This window comes from Opisthocomus hoazin, chromosome 7 (genome assembly GCF_030867145.1).
Source record: "Opisthocomus hoazin isolate bOpiHoa1 chromosome 7, bOpiHoa1.hap1, whole genome shotgun sequence".
In the NCBI taxonomy this organism is placed as follows: Eukaryota; Metazoa; Chordata; class Aves; order Opisthocomiformes; family Opisthocomidae; genus Opisthocomus; species Opisthocomus hoazin.
In genome coordinates, this window is record NC_134420.1 from 23434043 (window position 1) to 23451433 (window position 17391).

The following is a 17391-nucleotide window of genomic DNA, read 5'->3' on the forward strand; positions in this document are numbered from 1 at the left end:
CAAAACATTAGTATTTCAGTGTAGATGCTGCAAAACATATACACGATTTAACAGATTGATTATTGACAGTTTCAAACACTTTGGATCTGTTATCTACCCACAAGATCTAGAATTAAGGCATATGGTCAGCAGATAAGGAGAGTTTAAATAAACAGCCCAGTGTTTTGCTTTCCTCCCACACACCTTAACTCAGTCAGTTATGCTGCTGGATTCCTCATAGCAAATCTCATATTCTGAGGAGGTCATACCTGAGGAAGGCTGTTAGTTGGCTGAATCATCATTCTCTTATTTTTTTCACTTTCCTGTGTACCAAGGAAACAAACAGCGAATAGCTAGAGGGCTTAGTCTCTTTAAAAGTCTTGACCGAGTTTTCTGCTAGGAAGATAACTGTGTGGCCTGAGAGACTTCATTTTGTTCATGCTCACACATTTATACACAACTGACACTTTATTCCACTCAGAGGATCTTGACATAAAAATGTAGAACTGATCACATCTCTGTGATAGAAGCTTGACAGTTTTCCCACACAGCCCTGTCAAAACTTCCCATCAGTAGCTGTAAACAGAATTAGCAGGGTGGCCACTTAGCAACCAAATGCTTTTGCTTTTGCAATCTTACAGCTTGACGCCGTCTCCTTTTAGGCTGAGAGCACTCTTGTCCGTTTGGTGGCCAGTGAAAATCTTGGGGCGGCATTTTGCTATGCTGACTCTCCACCTCTTCAGAATCAGAGTCGTCTTGTTGCATTGAAGGAAAATGCCTATCCGGATAAATCTCCTTCAGTTTGCTTTCAAAGAACACATCTAGGCATCGTCCAGCCTCAGCAACCTCTGAATCTGGCTGTAAGAGCATAAATAACCAGTCAGTGTTACCGCACACTGCAATCATCAAGGATCAAAACCAAATGTCTACCCTACCCTAATGTCTCGCCTTAGTTCTACATCTCCTTTAATCTCCTGTGTACTTTCTACAGCCCATTAGTCCCTCTGCATTTACAATGCAAATAAAAACCAGATGCTGCTATTAAGGAACACGTTTCTGCACCTCTAAGACAGAGAGATGTGCAGTGAACTAGGAAGAAGAGCAGTCATCATTGCTTTGGAATTTCTATGCACCTGAATTTTCCCTAGCTATTTTGCTGGCTACGACTGGCTTCTTACAGCAAGCTCAGCATCATTCCAAAAAGCTGTGTGCTAAGACTTCCCTCTTTAATTTTAGATCCATATGTATCTCAAGTTCTCAGATACATAGATATCTCCAATTCTGTCATAAAAAAAAAAAATATATCATTTCCAACGAGTAAGATTGATTAATACTTCTGTTTATCCCATCCTATATCTAACATCAATGGAACCAATAGTTACACCAGCATGACAGCTTGAAAGAGCAACCCTCTGCTTTGTATCCTCCCACCCATGCATATTAGAAACCTACATAATTGAACTTTGCACAGTTCCAAAACATGAGACGCACGTCAGTCACAAGTTCCTCAGGTGCAGAATAGTGGGACTTCTCCTTTTTTTGCAGCTTTTTTCGTATGATTGACAAATCCATTGGTCTTTTGATGATCTGATAATAATGCCGAGCCTGAAATAAGAATAAAACACAGGTATGTAACATGTTAAATGAAAACATTTCCTCTCCTGTGACTTCTATCCAAGTTTGCACAGAAGTCACTGCAGAGGTTTCCTTACATTGAGGAGAGGTCTAGTCCTTTGGTGCCTACACTTGTGCATCATCTTCCTGGCTGCTTTTTGGTTTCATTAAAACCATATTTGCTTGGAAGACTGATCTTGAAAATAGCACACTTCAGTGACTACTCTGCTATTGGACTTTCTAAAGTTTATCCCCAGATATAAATGTCATTATTTAACTGTAATAAATAATATATTTAACGTTGACAATTAGCTAACATTTCTCCCAGGCAGTTATAAAAATAATGTGCTGGGAAACTGGCAGCTGAATATTGCAGGAAGTAGTCTGCCAAGAGTGACTAAAAATATGCTACTATGCACTCTTTTTAAAGTTCAGCAAAAGTCTTTTTCAATGGGCACCAGCTACCAGGATATCCCACTCTTTAAATCCTTCCGGGTCAAAACCTTCTTGTTCAGTAACGTGTTCCACAAGTTCATTGCAAACGTTATTAGGTGGAATGTTTTTTATAGTGTTATTTGGACTATTCCTTCAGATAAAAACTTTTTTTTTTCTCTCGTTTCCCTCCTCCAACTTGTTTCACATTGTGTTCCATTATTACAATAGCGTGAATCTACATCTTCCTTAAAATAGCCAGTTAACACTGCAGATGTTGAGTACATACATGAAACAGCAATCTCTACATCTTCCCCTGAAGTCACATTACCACCTTTATACAAAACACCAGAAAAGAGGGAGTCCAGGGTTATTTCTATAGCAGACCTCTCTTATGGCAGTGCAAAATTCTCCATATATGCAGCAAGTCAAACTTCTTAATTGCTGGAACCCCCCCAATACACTTTTAGTATTCTACCAGTACCTTAAATTGGCATCCAAACCTGGCCTGAGAACATTGGCCAGCATTTACCTGCCTCTGACCTGGCACCCTGAAAGCACTTGTGAAAGGAAAACACCTACCCTTCCCTAGGAAGCAATACTGTTCAGAAACAAAGTGAATTAGTATCTTTCAAGAAGACAAAGGAGACACAAGGTGTGCCAGAGTATTCTTTGCATGCACTCTGACACATACGTGTGCAGTACTTACCAGGGGGCTGACAGGTTCGTGGAATGGGAGGCTCATACTACTGCAGAACAGGGAAAGCACCAGCTTTTCACACTTCTGCAGAAGCCAAATTTGAAATACATTTTAATTAAAAATATGTGAGTTTCACTCTTGCCTTTAGTTAATCAATCATACTAACAACAAGGGGAGTTTTCTTGTATTCTCTGCATTTCTGATGCAAAATGGCACAAATCACTCTAACCTGGGGAATGTTTTGCCTCATAGCATTTTTAGTTTTGAAAGTGAGGATAGTCAAGAAATGCAAGATTAGAAACATTTTGTAAGAATTTTTGTATGCATTTATCTTTCCTGGAAACTCTTGGGAATTCATCGCTATCACTATTTCCTTTCTGGACTCCAGATCTAATCCTTGGCTCTTGACTAAAATAGCAAGTGTGGAAACAGTTAAATGGAAATGTTTCACACTGCTCATATCCATTCATACAAATAGATGTAAGCTATGTAGTTGGTAGTAATGTATGAAAACGGTTCCATTTACTCCTTGTTAACTTGTAAAATACTTATACTAGTCTTTGATTTTTTCACTGATGCAAAAAAAAAGCACTAGAGAAACATTAAAAGCCATGTTTGCTCACAAGCAATGCAATTTCTAATCAACTCCATTTTCTAAATAGAACGTCACTAATCAAGACCCAGATCCCAACTATTTCTGGCCAGTTGTACCCAATCTGATTGAAACAGGGATCATATCAATGTTGAGAAGTTATGACCAGCTCTTTATGAACAGAGTAGCTCAGGTCTGAAAACAGCAAGGCTGAATTTGAGCAGTGCTGTGGCTATGCTCATAGGTCTTGCCAAGGGGCCCCAGTGCTCTAAGAACCATTGCTGTTGACTTTATGCATGGTGCCCAGACTAGACCAGTGCCTTATTCTCCGTTTCATCTGTGCTTGGCCAGCCCAGCACCTGCACTCTGCTGTGTGGACTTAGCCTCCCTGTGCAGCTGTCAATACACACATTGGTGTACATTTATTTGGAACTTGTGGCTTCCTAGTGCCAAGTGGACTTTAAGAAAAGGCATTTTTTCATGGGAGATTTGGTAGAGGAAACTGGTAATGGGGATGTAAAGAGATAAGCTTTCATCTAGGCCTATATGTCATCTTCGAGGGGATTAATGGTACCTATGAAAACCATATGATGATTTCAATCCAACTGAGAGTCAAAAAGTGTCTACAATACAAAAATGTCATTGCAACTGGCCTAAGTAGATGTCTGAGAAGGTATCACATCTTAAAGGAAAAAGATTCAGTGGCAGAAAACCAGGCAAAGTTGACTCAGTGAAGTTTGCTCTGCTGCCGAGTGCGACTTCCCTGTTCAAAGGAGAAAGGAATTCCAGATCCGCCCGTTTCATCTTTCTATAACACGTCATTCATTTTCAAATTAAACAGCAATGTCTAGATAGAAGAGAATGATATAACTGAACACTAACAATGCTTCTGTGGTAGTTACTACTCTCTGAAACATTCTAAGTAGCAATCAAGTCAAAACAGTCATCTTTCCAATGAAGAAAAGCCTCATGCTGAGATAATATGTCCTTTTCTAAATAGTACAATATATAGTTATTCCCACCTTCTGGTCATAGTCAGTAAGGCCATATTGTGCATTACAGCTGCGGCTGTAGCGTGTGTTTTCACAGTCATATTCCACCTCCGGCTTCACTGGATTGCGGCAAAGCGTGCACACCCATTCTCCTCTGTGAAACAAGAAACCAAAAGCTTGTGTCAAATTTTGTCAGCAAGCTTGTCAAATAACAAGCCTCAGGAATCACTGTATTTGACGTGTACCTAATTCTGGCTCTTTGTCACATACAATTCATCTGTGGCAAATTGCTAGAGAACGTATGTCTTAGGGAAACCAAAGTCCTCAACATTTCCACAAAAGCCCCCAAAATCCTAAATTTCCCATAAAACTGGCTAGAAAACTGACTAGGAACTCACCGATTGCCCTTTCATTGTGCTAGTCACTGTTCTTGCAGAGAAGAGCTGACATCTACACCACAGATGTTACATGAGAGTTAGGATTTTATTTTTCTCTGGTAAGTGGTAAGAGTGTTTTCAAAGCTCAGATCTGCCACCTCCTTTGTTGTACTGGCCAGCTAACTGCAGAAAGGGCATACATGGCTTGAAACAGTTCTTGTTAACAATTCATCTAGTTCCTAGCATGTAAAATAATTCTTCTCTTTGCAAGAAAAGTAACAAAAAAAAGGCAAGCGAGAGATGCAGTCCTTGCCCTTGTGTAAGGCTGACATATACATCCCTGAGGATATATTCTGCCATAAGGCAGTGAGCAGAAACTGAGCACATTAACGAAATGTCATACATACTCACACTGGAAAGCTGAGCAGGGCTGGAACATGGCAGGAGAGATGGAAGACCTTGGGGCAGTGATCACAGCACAACAGTTCTCCTCCATTAAGACACACAGCACAGAAATCCTCATTTTCAATTGGGTTGACTTCCTGAGTAACTGGAGATTTTTTCATGATAGACATGCCATTGCTGAGCTTCTGATCAACAGATGGAGTATCCACAGGCGGAGATTGTGTCTGTCCTGCAGCCTGGGATATGAGAAATTCCTCTGAATTGTCCTCTTTGGATTTCAGTCCTTCAGGTGGGCGATCTTTATTTATCTTGAAGGAAGAAAAATCTGGGATCACACAATCATCATTTTAATATATAAGCATATAACAGCAGTGGTTATCTGCAGACAAAATGGTTTCTCTGCAGTGAACTCTACTGGAGAGGGTACTGGGGTTCAGCAGGCCCTTGCTTAGCTCAACGTCTGCCACTGGCTGGCAGATCACCTTGGTCAAGTCATTTGTTCCACATACCACAATGCAATAGCACTGTGAGAGAGCTGCACAGATTTCATATCACAGATGATAGAAACAGGATACTTTACAATCTTATTTGCAAGTTTTTCAGTAAACAGCTCAAAAAAAAAAAAGTGGTTTTTTTGTTCCCATCAGAAATTCCTATTTCATTCTGTGGAAAGAAGTTCACACTCAAAACTCCAATGAAGCAATAGAATACAAAGCTTTTAAAAAACGATTACACTGTGATTTCTGGAATAGGTTCCTATCACTCAACTATGCATTTGTGTTACTTTTAAGCTATTTATTCTACATTTGTAACTAAACAGACGAGCCAGGTTGTTTGCTAGGATACAAAACCCCTACAGCTATCCAATCCCAGAGACAGTCTTCTCAGAAATGGAAGCACCAGGGAGCTACACAGCAAACTAAAAGCTCCACTCTCTATTACTTCAACCCACCACAGAAGGGTTGAAATGAATCAACAGACTTGTTTAGTGTGTAACTTTCAGAAAATGTGGGTACAAGCCAGTGGGGTAAAGAGGAGAAAGCAGGTAAAGCCTCCAGGAAATTCCACTCACCTTTATAAACATGCTTGAAGACTGGGTCCCACATTCAATTATCAGGAGGAAATTGCCCTCCTGCTCATTGTCCTGTGGCTGGAGCTTAAACACTGGGAGCTCACCCATTTCTGATGTACATATTTTGAGACGTTCCAGTCGCACATAGGGGACCTTCTGCTCCTTAGGGCCAGCTCTACAACAAAATGATACATGGTTAAAATCAGTCATCTTCCACAAAATTCTCCTCCCTACTCAGTTTCAACTTTTTTCATGCACTATTGCTGGTGCTCCTTTTCCTTTGTAACTATGACTCTGCTGGCTAAACACTGAAAATCTGGGCTTTTTTTCACATGCCAATTCTTTAAGAAATGTGAATGCCATAACTTTAATTGTATGTGTAAATGCATTACTAACTTCTGTGCTAAAACTTTGCCCTGCTCTATATATTGTTGTTTTAATTATTCCAATTTAAGCCATACTTGATACTTTCAGTGTGTCTGGCTTCAAGTGGGAACACAGCACATCATTAACTTTACTTTAAATTATTATCACAGCAGTAGCTGAAAACAAAATTTTATAAAAATGTTGAGATAACATTAATCCTGTTCCTATTATATTTTTTAGGTTTAATTGGGGCTAAACAGTTTCTAATTGTTCAAGTGAGATAAGTTAGTACATATTTATTCATTCTGGAAAATTACACAGAATAACAGAAATACATGAACTCATCACTCTTTTAAAATTGTTGTTTTGAAGTTTAAGAGAATAATTTACAATTTTCATAATTATTATCTATAAAGAATCTTGCATGCTTTTTAAGTTCTCCGTTATCATTATGACACATTTTCTAAATACGTGCATAAAAATTCATGGCCAGTGTTTTTGTATAAAAAAAGACTGCGTTACCTGACATTGTGATTGCTTTTCATATCCATTTCAAAATGTTCCTTTTCATAGTTATTGGAATCTGGAACAGAAGATAAGAAAATGAATAAAATATTTATAATATCAGACTCAGATTAGGGTAGAAAGTACTTCAATATTCATGTACTTCTGACTGGTGTTTAATATGATATCATAAGTGAATTATGGAATCATTTCATCCATATGTATAGAAAACGTGTATCCTATTTTCTATTCTGGGATACAGTCATTGTCTTTCTCTTTGCTTTTAACCACAGCTTCTGTACTGAATACGAGGACCCTTTCCAGAATATTTTATCAAAATGGTTACATGCCCAGGGAATTATATATGTACACAGCCATGCCACATTCATCCATATACATGGAACAACATAAGTAATCCTCTTTGCTATACAGCCTTCACTTGAAAAAAACAGACCTACTGAGGTCTGAGCCCCTGAGGCTCAGCAAGTCTCTGCAGTCTTCTGTTCCATGCATGCTAAGAAGCTTTTGGATAATTCTAGTTACTTGAAAGCCGGAGGAAATGGTGTCTCGCATCTGCCACTGAGGGATAAAAGCTACACTGTATGATTCCTTTCTATCCTCCAATGTATGTAACACACAAACATATGAATTCAAAACTATCCATTACATAAGCATGCAAGTAACTAGCTTTTGACTGATACTAGACATGAGTAACAGAACTACTTTGGAGAGATGGGATGGGGTAGAGATGGATGCGCCAGTGGATGCTCTCAGAAATACCAGTCCACTGACAAATTTCATAGTAACTCCTCCTTCTGTGAGGAATTAGTGTGACATAGATAATACTAGCAAGAAAACAAACGAAGTAGCATGGTGATCTGGAGATAAGTGAGTGCCAGGAAAACATGCTTTTTTAAAGAAAATCTAGCTCAGGTCAATGGTACCTAGCCCATGGTTTGAAAGCAACATGCCTCTAAGACACTCTGTTGTTCCCAGCCACAGGAAACACAATACAATCAAGGCTGACAAGGAAAGGTGTGTTTTACATCACGTCTAAAGTGTTATTCACTTGTGATTGTTGCTCAGGTGAAGAGTGGTAGTCATGGCTCTGGACAGAATTACTAAAGGCTGACTGAAAACGAGAGCTGACGGAGCAGCTCTTGTTGCACGCTGTCAAACCAGAGGACGTTCCAGTGGTGCTGGGTTCCTCATACTAATCAACATTTCCATCAGCAACTTAGCTCATGAAAAAATAGTACCTATAAAATTTGTGGAAAACACCAAAGTAGAGGAGTTGCAAACACAGTGGAGAATGTTTACAATTGAAAAATGACCTTAATAGATCAGAGAAAAAAAATCTCCTAAATCAGTAAGACTGAATTGAGGTAACTGTAAGTATTATGCTTATGAAGGATCATATGAATGTAATCATAAAGGAAAATAACTGACTAGGGAACTGTTGTGTAGAAGGAACTAAGTGTTAATGTGGACTATTCACTACATGCGAGTCAACCACATAATTCGGCTGCTGCAAAAAAGGCAAACGCCATCCTGCAGTGTATTACCAGCAGTGAGGAATGTAACACACAAGAAGCTGATCCCTGGCTCTGCATGGCACCCCAGAGAGCTCAGCTGCCGCACTGCGTTTGGCTGTGGGCAGCACTCCTTAACTGCAGAGAACCGAGAATAGCACAGCAGGAACGAGGTAGTTTTAAAACAAATCACAACCCTGACCCATGAGGAGAGGCTGAAACCATCAGATTTGTTTAGTCTAGGGAAGAGCAGGGGAGAGGAGGGTGTTTACACAAGTCACGATAAGAAGAAAAGGGGCTGTAAGAAGGAAAATGATGAAATTATGTACAAGTTTTACCACATCCCTCGGAGCTAGGATAAGAAGTATTTTGTTGTAAATTAGGCTGAAATGTTTAGATTTGATATCAGGAAAGGATGAGTCATTGGAGATATGTACCAGAAGCAGCGGGGTTTGGCAGCGCAGGACTGCTGAAGCCAGTAAGTCCTACTGACACCCACTAGCAAAGGTAACGGTGCCTTTGCAACAGAGTTAGTTTCTCTCACTGGTGCACGCTGCGTACGGCGACTGTAGCTCCTCCGTTCTCCCCTCGCTGCACACCTTTAAACAGCGAGGGCAGGATGGGAATTGCGCACTCCTGAGCCTTGCTTGTGAAAAAGGAGCAGCATTGAATTCAGTGCTCTAACCTTTCCATGGTCTTGCACAACAAGACCTGTGCTTTGCACAGAGCAAATCTGTACCATCTGTCATAGATAGTGAGATTCTGTATGTTGGGGACGCTTTCTGTGTGCAGTGTCACACGACCTAAACCAGATACTACAAAGGTGCGTCTCTCAGAGACACTTTAGCCTGACAGAGGCACAGCTTTCTAGGGGCGTGTCTGATTCTTACAACTCACAAAAATCACTGTGGCATAATTGTCACAGTTTGGCATAGTACATTTAAGAGAAGACAAATATATTTCCCTGGCTCACTGAGCTAGGCCTCCTTTGTACTAATTAGAATTCTCTGAATAAAAATACAGCACAGGGATAAAAATATTAATTCTTCTTTTACAGGGAAAAGCAGCCAAATATTGGCATAAGTCACAGGATAACAGCTTGATCCTGCAATCCTTTGCTTGCATGAATAGTCCCATTGACTTTCTGAGTTTGCAGAAATGAGGCTTTACAGTGTAGCACAAGGATGCTGGCAATTTGCCCATGAAAAGAGTTAAGTAAGGTCTAATTCTCTATTAAGGCTGAAGAAATAGGCCTTGGCTGAAGAGAATGTTCCACAGTAGACAGAGCCAAGCAAAAGCACATACTATGCAATATATTAACCTAACAAAAATTTGCTATGCTACTGATGTGAAGGACTTAGCAGAAGGCACATTACATTTCGGAAGTAATTTTTATTTTGAATTGAATTTGGACTCTTCAAGAGTCATAACTGCAGCTCTCATTAACAGGAGTGCTTCTAAGAGAACTAATACTCCAGGTACTTCACACAGACACACTCGTTTCTGGTTCATCGATGAAGGATGTTACAAATTCGAGGCATATTCTTTCTATATTTTTCCTCCACAAATGAGATCAAACACACTTTTCCATTGGATTAAGTACTCTAATAATAATATTTGAAGCTTGCTGGAAAAACACATTTATATGTAAGTACATTTATAAGTATACTGCTTTGTAATGCTTGCAATGCACAGTGCTTAGAAAGACAGACAGACCCAAAATCTAAATGAAATAATAATAAGCCTGGTACCTTCTTTGTTTCTAAGTTGTCTCTTTCTGGCACTCACAGGCAGGAAAGAAGTGTTGCTGAGTAGTTCAGAAGGAGAAGTGCAATGTTGAGATTTTTTGATTGAAAGATTAATAGGCTCTTCAAGCACCTTTTGCATAGATATAGTTAATTCATTAACTACATCTTGCCCAGCAGTAGCCAAGCTGTTTTCTAGAGGATAATCTACTGTATTGAAGTCTTCATTTTCCAGCTTCGAGGAGGGGAAAAAAAAAAGAAATATCAAATTTTATTATTAGTTTTCTTTCCACCTTAAGAAAATAAATTGAAACAAGTCTTCAAATACCAGATGAGGAAAACTTCACTTACTGAAATAGCTGCCTTTGATTGACTGACTAACAATAACGTATGCTATCAATGAAAGTAGATTCCCTTTCGCTAGAGGAGTTTGAGTGATTCCTACCTTGCACTTAGTGCTGCCCTGGAGTGTGTCACCTGGGGCGAGGCCAGCAGCAGCCCCAGGGCTGAGGTCACCTGGAGCTCTGCCCAACACCAAACTGTAGCTGGTCACCGACTCTGGTGGAGTATCACGGTCACAAAGAGCATCCGCGGATGGGCCAAGTGTTACAGCAGCTGCACCTTGCATCTGTGGATCGGCCGAGCTAGACGATCTTGTTGAAGGTAATTCCATTTCTAAACCGTCTGAAAAGCCCACAATGCTTAAGGATGCTGAATGCTGGGAAAAGAAAAAAAGATAAAAAACCCAATACATTAATAAGCTTTTCAGCAGCAAAATCAGATGCTCTGCTTCAGCCATATGTAAATCAACCAGTGGTGTCATGAGGGCTTGAAAGTGTCTATTGTAATCTCACACTACTTCCAAAAGCTTTAGAGTTTTCACTATTAAAACTGAAAAAGGATATACCTAGGTTACTCTGAATCTAAGCTGTCTGGGCTATAATAACTTCTTAGAACCAGCTGGAACTAGTCAAACACATTCTTCCTACCTTACATTTGAGCTGAAAACTAGAACACAGCAAATGAGGAAACGCATTGGTAGAGGCACAGTTTTCCATACAGTCTGTCTGACACAGCATTCCTAAGAATGCTCAGGTTTCAAACCAAAGGAATATGTAGGTCAGAAAGGAATCCAGCTTTCATGGTCACATATCCTAAAGAAGTCCACAAAGATCAAAAATGTTAATTTGCTGTCATAATTTCTTTGTGACATGTTCCTGCACATACAGTGACAAATGTGGCCTATTGAGTACACATCTTCCTTTTCCTTCCATCATTCTTTTTATTACAAAACTTTTTCAGGTGACAAAATAAACATGTGAATTGATCTCATATTACTTACTGAAAATAAAACATATAAGCAGAATTTGTGCTTGAACTGAACAGATGGACTGTAAACAGCCTTGCCTTGTCCCCCCTATTTCCAAGTCCATCGTGAGCATTAATTAAGTCCCTGTGAGATCGTTTTTAGCGTGATTCTTAAAAGCACAAAGCATCCACAAATTCTTGAGTCAATAGGAACTACGTAATGCTGTGCTCCATTGGAAATGGGCATGCTGAGGCACACACGTGGTAGGCACACCACCCAAAGCTGCATAGCATGTTAACTGGAGACCTCGTGGCTCTTCCCTTCTTCTAATCACTACACACATCATCCTTTACTTACGTTACAAGAGCGTGCCATCATCTGTTATGTATTGAGACCTGATCCTGTGAAGACCCGTCTATGTGTAACCGTATACACTGCAGGCGAAATGTTAGCCCTACTAAGACAATGGTAGGATTACTCCTGGCTTCAGTGCAACAAGTTTACTTACTGGGAGTAGTCGCTGGGACAACTCCTACTGTAGAAAAAAAAAGAAATAGACACACTCGTAAGACTTTGTTATAACTAAAATTTTGAGAAAGGTGAAATTTAATTGCATGTTATGGCTATATCTTTTTTACTCTTCTAGCTAGCATCAGTTTCTTCAGAGATCTTTTTAGATTATATAAGCCGATATAAAACCTCGCTCTTGTTAAAAAGAAAAAAGAATAATGAGGCCATCAAACTGCCATCTGTCTTTCCCTTGGGGCAAAAGTTAATTTTGTGGTTATTTTAATGATGAAGCAACATTATGATCTTTCAGTGCAAAATATTAAAACTCACAGTTAAGAACAGACACATTCCATTCTGATCCATGGAGCTGCTGTCAAGTGTGAAGTGAACAATGCACTGGGAACAAGGCTCATTAATAGCCTATTAATTCACTCCCTAAAATAATCATTTCTTTTGCCATTAGCAAAAATTTCTCTTTTCCCTTGACAGTTCAGCTAGTTTTTGCAAATGGGATGCCTTTAAAGAATTGATCTCTGTTTCATAAAAGCTCTACTGCTTTTACATTGCACCTTTTGAACAACAACAAGCATTAATTATGCTGTTGGGTAGAGGCTGGCTTCAGCTGCAGGTTAATTTTGAAACTTTTGACATTTTAATGTACAGACTGGCACATCAAACTACATCTGTGTCATTATAAATGGAATTCTTATTGTTTCATAATTAATTTTGGTCTGATGATCCTTACAATATTATGGCAGCAGCATCACCACCCCAAAATTCCTTCTACCACAAATTTCATAGCTATGGCAGTGAAAGGTTAGAAGAAAGAACATGCAAAGTGCCTTCAGAGAACAAAAAATAAACATACTGTTCAGTTCAAATATTTCTTTGATCACTGTTGCATTTAAAAAGGTCCAGTGTAAACATGCAGCACTAATACAGAAGAATTCTGAGAAGCAAATACTTACCTTGAAACACTGGGATTAGGATTTGTTAGGATTGTTTTGGCAAAGTCTCAAGGCTGTTGACATAAGTGTCACAGATACAGAAAGCTACAACTAGGAACCGCCAATTCTCTTTGCTATAAGAGAAATAACATGCTGCAAATGGTTGCAGAGTAATGAACGGCTTCTATTAAGTGGAGCAATCCCCCTGGCAGCTCATTATGCTAGGAGGTTAAACAAATGTACTACTCCAATCCAGTTGTTTAACTCACCGCACACAGCAGCACTGATAACACAGTCTACACATGCTTCCTGTTCCTATTTCCCAATTTCAGAGTAGAATCCAAAGGATTTCCTTTCCCATTTTATGAGAAACAGAATCCAAATCTTCCTTAACATTTTGTCTGAATAAACTGGAGCTGGCTTAAAGCAGAAGGAGGAAGGATTGTATGGAGCAAGCAGCATCATGTTTTGTTTATGCTTTTTTTCCGGGTTGAAGGAAAAGATTTTGTTAAATTAACGTTCTGGGAAATGTACCTAATTGCATTAAGCATGAATGCATTTGTGCTGTAAGCAGCTCAATTCTTTAATTTTCAATTCTTTTATTATTTTAGGAATTTGCAGGACCCTAAATTCCAGACTGTTTTCATTATCTCCTTCACCTCTAATCCCCCTAAAATTAATAGTAATTAGAAAAAAAACCCAGCAACAACAAACCCACCCCGGTCTCTAGCTCATATTCAAAGTCCTAGGGTCGGGTATTAAATCATTATTACTTTCAGTCACTAAATATTCACAACTTGCTCAGTGCAACACTAACAAAAATAAAACCTCTCCTGTGCCCGCCAACACTTCTCCCACAAATTTCACATGCCTCTAAAGAAAAAAAAAACCCAACCCATTAGTTAAGCACTTGCCACCGAGATGGAAGAGTTGTCATTAATAAAGCTTAGGACAAATGTGTTGGGGCAAAATACCCAAGGATGCCACCTACAGAAAACGGAGATCAGCTGTTCTCTCTGATAATCTGCTAATCCTGTAGTAACAGCAGCATTGGCATGTCAGAGCCTAGAAGTTCACATGCATCAAGTCCCAGGAGAGGCTGAGAGGTTCCACCATGTCACTACATTAGTTTTGCATGAAATGCCACCATTGCATATAATTGGAATAAAACAGAAGCCTCTCTCTGAGCACTCTCGAGAGTGCTTCTTGGATGGCATGGAGTGTTTTCTAGGATTTCCCCTTTTCAGATACTTCAATGTGCTCAAGACAAACAGGGCTCTTGAACTAAGAAGCTGGAACTTATTGTGAATCAAAAAGAACCATACAAAAATCAGCATTATAGCACCATACAAAATTTCCACGTACTTGCACCTCGATTAAGACTTCTGGTCACCCTGTCTCAAAAAGGATTTATCAAAACCACAAAATATGGGGAAAACGGCCAAAGACATAAAGGACCAAAGTATAGAATGGCTTCCATGAGAAAAAAGCAAAAAAGCTACTAGAGAGACTAGCAATCACTTCTCAGCTTCAGAAAGAAACATTTGAGAGGAAATTCAATATAGACCTGTAAAATACGGGCATTGCAAAGGTGGTGAATACAGAGTGATTATTCACTGGTCTTCCTAACACAAGAACCAGAAGGCATCCTACTGAATTATCAGGCAGCAGACTTAAAGCAAGCAAACAGAGGAACTTATGCAATGCAAAATTCAGTTGCTGCAGAACGCAGATGAGACCAATAGTATTAAAATGGACTAAAAAATGGATTAGACACGTTCACAGAGGAGGGGTCCATGAAGAGGTGCATAACACAGTTGTCTGGGTACAACCTTCAGTTTGGAAGGTCTCTAAAGTGCTGCTTTTCAGGAGATGGGATAGTGTATCATGAAAGGATCAGCTTGTGTTTGTCTGTTTCTTATCCCCTTTCCTAAGCATCTGCTATTGGCTCGAACTATAAATGAACAGATACAGCTGTTCAGTAATAATTTACTAATATAGTGCATGACATATTCAGACATTTATTTTAAGCAGAAGGTGAAATAATAACTCAAGGGGAGAAATCCTTAAAGGTTGCTAAGGAACATAACCAAACCTGAGTTTGGCAAACGCTGTCTAATCTACTCACAACTGATCAGTGTCCCAGAAGGCAGAACCACGAGTGCCCCAGCCAGTTAGGTTTTTGGGATGAGTGCAGATGCTACAGAGTGTTCCACTGGCCAGGACCCAACCCAACAGCTGGACAACACAAGGAATCCTCCCTCCCAGAAATAAAGGCCCTGCTCCTAGGCAGAGAAAGGGGTCCACTTATGGAGTCTGAGGAGAGATGTTCAGCTGGCCCTGCAACAACACCAATGTCTGTTACAGCAGTACCTGAAGCTCAAACTACAAATTTGTGCTGTAGATGTACAGTAATTATGACATTTCTTCAAATGCTAGGTACAGCCTTTAGACCTCTTGCTCGTCACAGCCACAAATGACAATTAAGTACATGTAAGCAAAACAGGGATTGTATGCCCTTTATTACTCCTGAAAATACAATTAGGCCAAAACCATCTTGTTATTCTCACCTCTGCTCCAGAATAGATGACCTCTCTAGTCCTGTTCACAAATTAATAACTCAATATCAGACTGTTTAAAAGCAACAGGAGGACCATATCCTTGCAGAAGGCTGGTAACCCTTTCTGCAAAATTGTTAACCTAATTGAGCACTCATTCCTTCACACTGCAAGTTAGCAATTCAATAGCTTGTATAAAATCTGTTTGCTAGAGTTTGGCACAATTCCACAGAACAAAAGTGCAGGTATCACAAAAGTTATTCTGAGATTTGTCCTCTGTCTTGCTGGCATTCTTACTGGAGAGGCTGGGTATTTGACAGGCGTGGAGACAAAAGGAACTCCACAATCCAAAACAGAGTTCCTGGCTACATGAGTGAAGTATACTGACAGAGAAGCGTGAAGAGAAAATTATATCTATTCTGCACATAGACAGAAAGCTTCCATTTCTAGTGTTGCATTCTTAAAAGGTGCTAATCAAGCCCAAAATTATGCTAAGTGCAGTACTTGACTTATATCAATCAGTCAATGGTCTAAGTATAGAAACATTTATTCCGCACAAAAAATGCACAGAGAAAAAACAGTTGGAGGAATACACAGGAAGACAGAAAGGCTGACAAAATATCACCATTAATGTTCCAAAAACAGTGAAACAAATTAAAACAAGCCCACACATAACTGAAGTTACATGTTTAGAGACTATATTATACACATGCACGCAAGAGCAAGTGGCTACAGGCAGGAATTACTCCAAACTTTAAGACAGCATTAATCATGATGCCAATGTTTCTGATCGACACCAGCTAGAAAACCCTATTTTATATGACTGGAAAGCCAAAATTCTGTCTGCTCAGGGAAGCTAGATTTAATTTTTGTCCTGATAGATGGTGAAGTGTAACACATGAGGACATTTTACAAGTGTGTGAAGTCTTTCATTCTTTCTTCTCTACTTCTGCTTATCAATAACCAGCTTTAAACATGAGGGGCAGAAAACAGTCCTCATCAGAATAACGTGAACAGGCGGTCTTTGAACTCAACAGCACTCACATGGCATACGAGTGCCTCACACCGTTGTCTAACGGCTGCACTAGCACTTGTCTGGGATGATCTGAATAACGTACTTGTGGTTTCCCCATTTACGAGTAATGTTGTGATCCCAAACTATTAATAGCATCTGCTCTACATTGCTTCATGCATGAAGATGATCCTGTATGCAGACAATTCATCCAGTTATCAGTCAACAGGATCAAATGCATGCCATAAACATGTTTCAAAATTAATGCAGAGATGTTTAATTACATGAGCAATCAAGCCTTGCCCCCCTCCAAAGGAAAGGAAACCACTGGGCTAATGGAAGCTTTCATTTTTTGACAGATCTTGGCAGACATATCACTAAATGGTTAATTCTGGGTTTTGCTACATCCTGGTTCACACTGCTTTCCCTTTAGTGAAAGAATCTCTGCAGTAAGAGAATTACCTACTCCACTAGGAATGCTGCACACAATGAAGGCTTTCAGAGTTCAGAACTGTAACACAAGGCCAAGAAGTACAATACTAATTATTCTCCAAAAGGTAAAATACAGTTCTTCTCCAGGTAGCAAAAGGTTTCTCCAGTCATTTTCTCTACCACATTTTTCAAGTGCATTATTTTAGACTTCTCCACATTCACTTTTTCCACATCCTCCAAGAACTTGAGAGAGACGAAATGTTCTGAATACAGGCCATACGAAAATAAATGGACAAACACCTATATAGAGATT

At 39.5% G+C, this 17391-nt stretch overlaps 1 protein-coding gene across 1 annotated transcript in view; it reads right to left on the reverse strand.

The window, feature by feature from the left end:
• Positions 1-242: 242 nt before the first annotated feature.
• The window catches only part of TRIM66 (tripartite motif containing 66), a 44118-nt gene continuing 26969 nt past the window's right edge, over positions 243-17391 (reverse strand). The window contains exons 11-20 of the mRNA XM_009935255.2: positions 10756-11028; positions 10317-10545; positions 7052-7112; positions 6164-6338; positions 5098-5399; positions 4340-4463; positions 2735-2809; positions 1432-1584; positions 619-837; positions 243-302 (exon numbers count right to left, since the gene is read on the reverse strand). Of these exons, the coding sequence (XP_009933557.1) occupies positions 243-302; positions 619-837; positions 1432-1584; positions 2735-2809; positions 4340-4463; positions 5098-5399; positions 6164-6338; positions 7052-7112; positions 10317-10545; positions 10756-11028 (1671 nt within the window). The remainder of the gene's footprint in view (positions 303-618; positions 838-1431; positions 1585-2734; positions 2810-4339; positions 4464-5097; positions 5400-6163; positions 6339-7051; positions 7113-10316; positions 10546-10755; positions 11029-17391) is intronic.